Below are 11,093 nucleotides of genomic sequence, written 5' to 3' on the forward strand. Positions count from 1 at the left end.
GCAATTTTCTTTTAAAAATATCAGAGAAAAAGAGACAAAAGAACATCTTTATAAAAATTTTGAAGGCATAACATCCTTACAAGTTACCTGCATTTCTTATATTCGTGTCTCTTTTCTGAATCCTGTTGTGTGAAGGGACCTGTGTGTTTGCCTTTGGGAACACGAAGATGTAGGAGACCACCATGACATGGGTTCATTAAGGGTTTTCTCCTAGCTCAGGAAAACATGCCCAATTACAGAATACTAAAAAGTCATGAAAAGGCACGGAAGAAAACAAGGAAAACTTTCAGATCCACATGTGACCAAAATTCAGGAATATAAATGAAAACCATGGTTGAATTGTCATGGAATCCCTCTTCTTTTTTTTCTACTTCTTGTCCTTGAAGGTGTATGAAATAGAGGATTTTTACTTCATGTTTATTTGAGAAAATCTTCATAAAGAAATGTGGGCAAAAGGCCAGTTCAGATACACAGGCAGCACTGAGGGTTGAATACAAAGGGGACAGGGAAAGAATAAAGACAAGATACTGCAATCAATATTGGGAACTTCCAGGTCAAGAGCAGAGGCCGAGGAAGCCATCAGGGAGGACATTTTCTGTAGGATCACTGAACCAGGAGCAAACCAGGAGCATTCCCCTTTGTGGAATAAGAGCCAAGCAGGAAATCTTTTCATGCTGCAAAGAATCTGGGACAGAAGGTTCTTTCTTCCTTGAGTGACAGCATTTTCACTTCAGCTCAGGAGTCCTGCAGAAAAGAGAGGAGTGTTGTATCCAGACCTAACTCAACAAGCGTCCTCTTTTCCCCTCCCTCGGGACCTCATGTTATAGCACTGAAGTAAGGAGGAAAAAAATTCTTACATCATCCTGAGCCAAAGCTACTTTAGAGAGCAGGCCTTTTATTAAGTGGCGAGAAGAAGCTTTACTGCAAACTGCCTGATCAGAAGTCAGATCCAAAGTCTTCCCCATTATTTCTGTCTCCTGTCTTGTCACCTCTACATTCTTTTCTAGGGAAACTGAGTATGTCTCTAAAAGAGAACTAATTGGCATTACCTGTTGGCTGAAGTCCAGAGTGTCCTGGGAAAGAGAAGAGAAATAATAAAGATATAGAGGTAAATCTGTCCCCAAACATAATGTTCTGTGCCCCAGACCACCCTCCTAAGATTTCTCTAACATGACAATTGATATCACATGATACCTCAGTAGAGAGGAGAGCAGAAACTAAAAGCAGTGACCCATGAAGCTTCTGTCACACAAATTCAGTGTCATTTCATTAGCTTTAGTGCCTCTTCTATCATTTGCCCCAAGATCTTGACCCAAGATCTCCATGTATGTTAATCCTCCGCTTACCTCTATAGGCCATAGCTCCTTATGTTTCAAACTATGGACTGTTTGTTTCTGGATTTCTAGGAAATTTGAGATTGACCAGGGTAAAGAGGCTTTATGTAAGCTTCTGAGATGCAGAGAACTTGAGCAAAGTCATATTTCTTCCCCCATAATGTCTATGAGGAATCTCAGCTGCCAACAGGTTCCTTACCTTTCTGATTCCTGCAGTGGATGAATAGCCCCACCCCAAGGAAGAGCAGACCCAGAACAAAGCCACCGATTCCACTCAGCATCTTGCTCTGTGCAGATTCAGACTGTGCTCCTGAGAGAAGAAGCTAGTTTTAGTCATTTTTACCCCAAATCTAAATTCTCTAGTTGAGACTCTGGGATTGAGAGCTTTGACAATGGGGGAAGAAGGCTACCCTTCTTCCCAGAACAATTGGCCATTTCTAGAAAACAGACTTAAAAATCACACTGAGTAGATACAAGGTTCAGGCATTGAACTCCTTTAAATATCACAGCCCTGAAATAAGACTACTTCTTCAACATCTGATGGATGAGAAGGCTGGGACTCAATAAGGTTGAGTAGCTTGTCTAGGGTAACAGAGCTAATTGAAGGCAAAGCAGAGATTGGAGTCGCTTGTGTCAGGAAGATCCCTACATTGTAGAGGATGTGCCTCTTCTCAGATCACAATGAACAACTCAGAGAAACAGTGCAGAAGTACCAGCTTAGCCTGAGATAGGGGACTGATTGATCCCAGGGCCAAGGGAAAACCATGACATGTGATCTCATGGGAAGGCTCAAAATAGGGACAATCTCTTTTCTGTCTGCCATCCATAATTGCCTCGAAGGAGCTATAGGTATTTATAGAAATTATCACAGGGCTACCCCCAAGGACCTGTGCTGAAGGAGAGGAGAACATGGAGCAAATGAAAATATCGTGTGGGGAGCGGAGAACCTGACACTCAGGGTTAAGCTAAATGCCCTCATGGTGGGTGAGGCATTTATGAAATCAGAAAGCTTCTCACTCCATTATGAATCAGGCCTGTGGAGATGACCCCAGCCTCCTCTTGCTGGCCATTCCGCAACCATATGATTTCCATGAGGTCTGGATAGAAACCATTCACAGAGCAGACCAGGAGGTTGTGGTGCTGCAGGCGCTGGGTCTTTGCAGGATACACAGTCACTGTAGGCTCAACTAGGAGAGAAAAGGTGGAGGAGATATGAGAGGAAGACAGAGTAAGTCTCCCTGGTGGGCTGCCCCTCTGCCTCCAGTCTCTAGTCCCAGATCTAGTCTTGGACAAGTCTCCCTCAGGGCTGGCCATGTGGCTGCACAGGAATCAGTGCCATGAGCCTGGAAGCTAATCCTCACAGCACAGGCTGGCCAGATTTGAGAGATGTTGAGGGAGAAGTGTCTTTTCAGGTCCTCTGCCCATTTTTTGATTGGATCATTTGTTTTTTTTCGTTGTTATTGAGTCGTATGAGTTTTTTGTATATTTTGGATATTAGGCCCTTATCGGAGGTGTTGCTTGCAAATATATTTTCCCATTCGAATGGTTATCTCTTTACCTTGCTGACGATTTCTTTTGCTGAGGAGAAGCTTTTTAGTTTGATGTAGTCCCATTCATTTATTTTAGCTTTTACTTCCTCTCCTTTTGAGGTCAAATTCATAAAATCGTCTTTAAGTCCAAGGTCCTTGAGTTTCGTCCCTATGTTTTCTTCTATGCATTTATTGATTCCGGTCTTATATTCAGGTCCTTAATCCATTTTGAGTTAATTTTGGTGTGTGGTGATAGACAACCATCTAATTTCATTCTTTTGCAGGTGGCTTTCTAGTTTTCCCAGCAGCATTTATTGAAGAGGCTTTCCTTTCTCCACTGTATGTTTTTGGCTTCTTTGTTGAAAATTATTTGCCCATATAAATATGGGTTTACTTCTGGACTCTTGATTCTGTTCCACTGGTCTGTGTGTCTTTTTCTACCAATACTATGCTGTTTTGATTACTGTTACTTTGTAGTATAAATTGAATCAGGCAGAGTGATGCCTCCAGTCTCGTTCTTCTTTTTTAAGGATGGCTTTGGCAATTCGGGGTCTTTTGTGCTTCCGTACAAATCTGGTGCATTTTTGTTCTATTTCTTTAAAAAATCCCAATGAGATTTTGATGGAGATTGCATTAAATATATATAATGCTTTAGGTAATATGATCATTTTAACTATGTTGATTCTTTAAATCAAGAACACGGAATATCTTTTCATTTCTTTGTATCTTCTTCAATTTTTTTTTTAATAGGGTCTTATAGTTTTCATTATATAGGTCCTTCACATGTCTTATTACATTTATTCTTATATATTTTATTCTTTTTGTTGCAATTGCAAAAGAAATTATTTTTTCCACTTCTTTTTCTGACACCTCATTATTAGAGTTTAGGAAAGCTATGGATTTTTGAATGTTGATTTTGTATCCAGAGACTTTACTGTATTTCCTTATTGTTTCTAGTAGTGTTCTGTGGAGTCTTTAGGGTTTTCTATATAGAGAATCATGTCATTTGCAAATAGTGACAGTTTGACTTTTAAATTTCCTGTTTGGATGCCTTTTATACCTTTCTCTTGTTTGATTGCACTTGCTAGGACGTCCAATATTGTACTGAATAACAGTAGTGATAGTGGACAGCCTTGCCTTGTTCCTGATCTTAGAGGGAGGTTTTTAACTTTTCACCATTAAGTATAATGTTGGCTGAGGGTTTGTCATGTATGGCCTTTATTATGTTAAGATACTTTCCTTCTATACCTATTTTGTGAAGTGTTTTGATCATAAATGGATGCTGTATCTCGTTGAAGGCTATTTCTGCATCTATTGATATGATCATATGATTCTTATTTTTAAATTTGTTTATGTGGTGCATCATATTAATAGATTTGTGTATGTTGAACTATCCCCGTGCCCCTTGGATGAAGCCCACTTGATCATGGTGTGTAATATTTTTAATATGTTGCTGTATTAGGTTCGCTAGTATCTCATTTAGGATTTTTGCATCTGTGTTCATGAGAGATATTGGTCTGTAGTTTTCTTTTTTTGTGTTATCTTTATCAGGTTTTGATATCAGAGTAATATTGGTCTCATATAATGAGCTGGGAAGAATAGCCTCCTCTTGGATTTTTCGGAAGAGTTTGAGGAGAATAGGTATTAAATCTTCTTTGAATGTTTGGTAGAATTCACTGGTGAAGCTATCTGGTCCTAGACTTTTACTTTTTGGTAGGTTTTTGATAATTGTTTCAATTTCCATACTGCTGATCATTCTATTTAGATTTTCCAGTTCTTCTTGATTGAGTCCAAGAAGATTGTATTTTTCTAAGTACTGGTCCATTGCTTCAAGGTTATTAAATTTGATGTTATATAATTTTTCATAGTATTCTTGTATGATCTTTTGTATTTCTGCAGTGTCTGTCATCATTTCAATTTTTTTATCCCTGATTTTGTTGATTTGTGTTCTTTCTCTTTTTTCTTCAGTGAGTCTAGCCAAGAGTTTATCAATTTTATTAAACTTCTCAAAAAAACAACTCTTTGTTGCATTGATATTTCTATTTTTTTTGTTTTGTTTTCAATTCCACTTATTTCTACTCTAATCTTAATGATTTCTTTCCTTCTGCTGACTTTAGGCTTTATTTGTTTTTCTTTTTCTAGTTTTTTAAGATGAAGTGTTAGGTTATTTATTTGGGCTCCTTCTGGTTTTTGGAGGCAGGCCTGTAATGATATGAACTTTCCTCTTATAATCACTTTTGCCCTGTCCCAACAGGTTTGATATGTCGTACTATCATTCTCATTCGTTTCTATGTATTTCTTGAGCTCTCTTTTTATTTCATCCCTGACTCAGTTATTCTTCAGTAGCATGTTGTTTAATCTCCATGTATTTGTGGTTCGTTCTGATTTCTTTTTGCAGTTGATCTCTAATTTCAAAGCATTATGACCAGAGAATATGGTTGGTATGTTTTCAACCCTCTTATGTTTGTTGAGGTTATCTCTGTGTCCCAGTATGTGATCGATTCTTGAGAATGTTCCATGTGCACTAGAGAAGAATGTATAAGCAGCTGTTTTAGGATGGAAGGCTCTGTAAATGTCAATTATGTCCAGTTGGTCTACTGTGTCATTTAAGGATGTGATTTCCTTATTGATTTTCTGTTTGGATGATCTGTCCATATCCAACAATGGGGTATTTAGGTCCCCTACTACGATAGTGTTTTGGTCTGTTTCTCCCTTTAGTTCTGTTAGTAATTGCTTTACATATTTCAGGGTTGCCTGATTGGGAGCACAGGTATTAATAAGTGTTATGTTTTCTTGGTCCATGATTCCCTTTATCATTACGAAGTGTCCCTCAGTATCTTTATCTTTTTGATTTGAAGTCTATTTCATCTGATATTAGTACCACTCCTCCCACTTTTCTCTGAATGCAGTTTGCTTGAAATATCATTTTTTAGCCTTCCACTTTGAGTCTATATTTGTCTTTGGAGTTGAAATGTGTCTCCTGGAGGCAGCATATGGTTGGGGTTTGTTTCTTGATCCAATCTGCAACTCTGTGCCTTTTTATTGGTGAGTTTAGTCCATTTACATTTAGAGTGATTATTGAAATATGAGGTCTTCTTATAGCCATTTTAACTTTTGCTTTCTGGTAGCTCGGTGTTTCCATTGCTTCCTTGTCCTTGTGTTTCTGTTTTCTTTATTTTGGTTGGCTTTTGTGGGTTTTGCCTCTGATTCTTCTTGTTTTATGTTATATACTTCCGTTCTGATTCTATGGTGTGTGGTTACCATTACAAATCTGAAAAAGATAGTTATATATATACAGTTGTCCATTTTCTTCTGTGTGTGCCTTATCTCCTTTCCCCTTTGCGAATTTGGATCTTTGAATCCTCCCCTTTTCAATCATTGTTATCTCAATTTGTTTCTATGTATGCTGAATGTTTGTTACTATCTTGCTATAGCAATTCTCTTATTATTTAAGCTTATAATGCCCTGTTCTTAGTAAGAGTTGCACCTCTCTGCTTCTACTTGCTTTTAGTCACTTTTCTCCTAATTATGTATTTTCGTTGTTTTTATTTTGTTTCAGGTGAGCTGACCCCTTTCAGAATTTCCTGTAGTGCAGGCCTCACAGTGAAGAATTCCTTCAATTTTTGTCTGTCTGAAAAGGTCTTAATTTCCATTCATATCTAAAGGAGAGCTTAGCTGGATACATTATTCTAGTTCCTTTCACTTAATAGTTTAAATATTTGATTCCATTCCTTTCTGGCTTATAAAGTCTGTGTTGAGAAGTCTGATGATAATCTAATGGGTTTTCCTTTATAGGTTACCATTTTCTTCTCCCTGGCTGCCCTGAGAATTCTATCCTTTCATTGATTTTTTGATAACTTTAATACAATGTGTCTTGGGAAAGGCCTTTTTGGGTTGAGATAATTGATGTTCTGTTGACTTCTTGAAATCCAAGCTCCAGCTCATTCCTTAGATTTGGGAAATTCTCATCCACTATTTGTCTGAAAATGCTTTATAGTCCCTCCTCTTTTTCCTTGCCTTCCATAATGGCCATTATTCTTATGTTTCTTCTCTTGATGGTATCAGCTAGTTCTTATATTTCTCTTTCATTATTTTTCATTCTTCGGTTTCTCTCTTCTTCCTTCTGATTTGTTTCTAGATTTCTGTCTTCGATATCCTTATCCTAATCCTTTCCTCCATTTGGCCAACTTTATTTCCCAAGCTTGCTATTTCATTTTTCATCTCTTGGAGTGTGTTTTTTTTATCTCCAGAAGTTCTATTTGGTTCTTTTTGAGGGTTTCAGTCTCCTTGCTCTGCTCATCTAGTTGTTTTTGCAATTTCTGAAATTGTTGATAATGACTCATTTCAGAACTCACTGCGTTTTTTTCAGTACTATCCTGAATTTTCTATCACTTAAGTCGCATATTTCTATGTCTGTAAGCTCATTTTCTCGAGATTTTTCTCTTTCTTTCTGAGGTGGCTTGTCACCTTGGTTGTTCATGGTGTTTAATGGACTATTTTTCCACCTGGGTATTAATGGAAGTGTATTTTGTAGTTTTTCCAGAAAAAAGATTTATTATATAAAGATCTCTCTTTAGCCTGCTGCAAAGAACGCACTTTTCTTTTGGTTTTAAGTAGGTGGCATCTAAGCCTCTTGGATCTCTGCTTTATATAAAACCTAACGTCTTTTATTTTCTTGTAGATTTTAATCACACTCGCTACTCTCAGATTCAGTTCCTATCAGTGTTAGCAACAGTTTTGGTAGTGTTTGCTCAGATTCCCCTGGGGCTCCACAGTGATCGGTCTCACAGGGTATGGGGGGAGGGGACTTCTGGTTGGGGATTGTGAGCTGCGGCTCAGCCTCGGTTTTGCTACTGGGGCTGGTAGAAATCAACTGTTGTTTCTCTGTGGTCCCATTCCACTTCTTTGCTTTTTGCCCTGATTACCGGGCCCTGCTTCTGGCTGTGTAGAAAAGTCCTGGCACTTCCAAGCAGGGCTGATCAGGAAAGTCGCCGCACCTTCACCCTTCCCTCTCCTCCTGCAAGGAACTTTGCGGCTGCGAGAGTCAGCTTCTTTATTTGTCCCAGTCCACCGCATGACACCCGGGATTCTGATCTGTGGCAGCTCTTATGTGCATATCCCATGTTCACACTTGCTGGTGTGCAGTTTGGGTGTTTTTTGTTGAGTTTTAGATGTTCAGCTTATTGTTGCTTCAAGGGGAGAGATCTGAGGACATCTCTCACTCTACTATGTTTTCCCAGAATCCGACCATTGATTTTAAACTTTTCTTTAGTTATAGTGTAGCTATTTAAAGGATTTAATTTCCCTTCAAACACCACTTTAGCTGTATTTCATACATTTTATATATTGTGCTTTATTATCATTCAGTTAAAAATATTTTCAAATTTCCTTTGTAATTTCTTTTTTGACCTATGACTTATTTAGAAGGGTGTTGATTAATTTTTATGTATCAGGGAGATTATCTAATTATTTTGGTATTGCTTTCTAATTTAGTTGAAATTATTTTTTTCAAAGAACATATTCCATATAATTTTAATACTCTTAAATTTCTTGAGACTGAATTTATGCTTCAGCATATCATTTATCTTGGTTATTGAATTAGTTAGCATAGGTTCCATGTATACTGGAAAAAAAATGTGCCAGCATGTAGTATAATGTCCTACAGTGTAAATTAGGTTGATTTGGCTATTAGTGCTGTTCAATACTTCACTTGTGTTAATTATCTTATAGACTAATGAAGTTTAAGTAGTTAGGCTATAGATTTTGTAACATATTTATTTTACCAATTATCTCTAATTATGGATGCAAATTTATCTATTTATTCTTTTATTTCTGTCAACTTTTGCATCTTTTGCAACTTTTATTTCAAAGTCATATTATTAGGTGCATACATATGTAGAAATGTTATGTTCTTATTAATTATCCCCTTAATATTAAAATTTTCTTTATTATTTCTGGATAAGTTCTTATTATGAAAACAATTTTGTTTGGTATAAATATGACCATGCAATCTTTATTGTAATTAGTTTTTGTGGTATGCATTCTTTCTTTCAGTTATTTCTCATCTATCTGTGTAAAGAGCATGTGCCCATTATTCTTGAACACATTCTTAGTTTCTCTGATCATCTTGCATTTTCTCTTCCTCAGCTCTGGTGTCAGATCTACAAGGAGCTCTGGTTTCTTTTAGAGAGAATAAAATGTAGGAAGCAAGATCTGTGTGCTAGGTGTACTAATTTCTACTGGGATGTCAAAAATCTCATTTAGGCATATACTTATCTACAATTATTTCTATAGCTACCTACTTATATTAAAAAGCATATATCTACACTAGCCTTTCTCTAAAGTCTAACTAAACAAAGGATTAAAAAATGATTTGAAAGCATTGGAGATTATTCAAAGCAGACAAAAATGAATGGGGAGACAATTACCGAGAAAAGAGACATAAACTAGGTTAGCTCAACATTTTCCTGGATCTTTCCTAGGTGGGGTACTCCTTGGTTTAAAGTAGAAGATGAGAGAAGAGAGTTCAAGCAAAAACATAGTCTTATCAGAATGAGAATCAGAGGTCAGAATTTGGAGCTGAAAAAATTTTTTGAAATTGAGGAGAAAATCACAAAGGCGATGAAGACTCAAAGAGGGAACCTTACTCTACATTTCTTTCAAATGCAGAATTTGTGGCTTGAATCTGTGGTATTCCTCTTTTCTGGGACTTTCCACTCAAGTTCCACAAATCTTAAAGATCCAAATTCTTACATCTCTCTACTCAACTGCCATTAAAAGAGATCATATAAATATAGCAACAAAGGCAGGTATATTTATATTAACCAAATGGAAACTAAAAGAAAAAGAATAGATAAGAAAAAAAAAAAAGCAAGGAGGTGGTACAAGCACATTAATAATTAAAGTAAATATTTACCTTCAAACATTCCAATTAAAAAACAGAAATTGCTAGATTGGATAAAAAAGCAAGACTTCTAATCATATGCTGCACACACAAAAAAGTATTTTAAGTATACAGACATAGGTTAAAGTAAAGAGATGTAAAAAAGATATACTGGGCATATAGTAATAAGAAAACTGGAGTGGATACACTAACATCGGACAAAGAAACTTTATAAATATTGCCAGAGATGAAGAGAGACAATTCATAACGAAAAAGTCAACACATCAAAAAGACATATAGAGGAGTGATGTCAGCAGCACGGCAGCATGAGAGGTTCTCCTGCTCTCTCCTCTTGAAGTTCCAACAAATTAGACAACTGTATTCAACGAAAGATTTCCTGCTCAGCACACAAACATGTTTGAGATCTATGCATTGAAACATCTGAAGGTGAGCAAATCAGAATGAGTAGGGAAGGAGGAAAGGGAGAACAGAGAGGTGTGCTTCAGATGCAGGCTGGAGTTCAGCAGGGGAGGAATCAGGTTACAGCATATACATTCTGCAGCACCGAGGAACAAAGAGGTAGAATAAGCATTTCTGCTTGAGTGTATGGGCACATACAGCAGCTGAGCCCAGTGACAGGGACAGAAATGGAGTGCAGAGGTGTGGTAGCTGTGGTCTAACAGCCATCACTACTAGTCAGAAAACAAAGCCACAGAGCGGAGACACATTTCCTCATCTTCCCACAGCTTGCAGTGGGGTCCAGCGCGTGTTGGGTTACAGAGACACTCTCTGCAGCCCCTAAGACTGGAGAAGTGGGACCATTTCTTTCTGAGCAACGGGTACACACTGCTGCTAATCCCAGTGACAGGGGTGGAGATACAGAGGTGAGGCAGCTGAGGTCTGGCAGCCGCCATTACTGGGAGAAAAACAAAGCACAAATACACGGCTGGCCTGGCCGGCCTCTCCTACCCATCGCAGCGGAGCACAGTGAAGGCACCGGGGACCCCTCAGACAGTACAGCATGGCTGGCAGCATCTAGTTGCAGGAGGCAATGCTGAGATCTCATGGGCTCAGAACTCCACCACATTCCCCCATGGGGGTGGTGCCCTGAGAGAGAGGCGACCTAGTCACAGAGGGGACCCACCACCACCCTAGGAAATACAGGGCATTTTCCGCCACAGAGATCCACAAAGCCTGAACAGTGCAAGAAAAATAAAAACTCGTGCTTCAGTGCCACCTACTGGAAAACAGAAGAAAAAAATCACCCTTCTAAATAGAGAATTGCTAAAAACTTTTTACGAAGCAGATTTCATTCCCATAAATGTGTAAGCAGAGAAATAATCCATC

General features: G+C 38.0%; 1 protein-coding gene across 1 annotated transcript; it reads right to left on the reverse strand.

Annotated features, from left to right (window-relative positions):
- Nucleotides 1-637: 637 nt before the first annotated feature.
- LOC120597674 (HLA class II histocompatibility antigen, DR beta 4 chain-like) lies at nt 638-10,852 on the reverse strand. Its single transcript, XM_039856320.1, has 4 exons — nt 10,716-10,852; nt 1,534-1,644; nt 1,050-1,073; nt 638-744 (listed from the first exon to the last, which is right to left on the reverse strand). Exons 1-4 carry the CDS (start codon nt 10,831-10,833, stop codon nt 731-733), a joined length of 267 nt encoding a protein of 88 aa, XP_039712254.1. The 5' UTR covers nt 10,834-10,852; the 3' UTR covers nt 638-730.
- Between the last annotated feature and the right edge of the window lie 241 nt (nt 10,853-11,093).

This window comes from Pteropus medius, unplaced genomic scaffold (genome assembly GCF_902729225.1).
Source record: "Pteropus medius unplaced genomic scaffold, Ma_sr-lr_union100, whole genome shotgun sequence".
Classification (NCBI taxonomy): Eukaryota; Metazoa; Chordata; class Mammalia; order Chiroptera; family Pteropodidae; genus Pteropus; species Pteropus medius.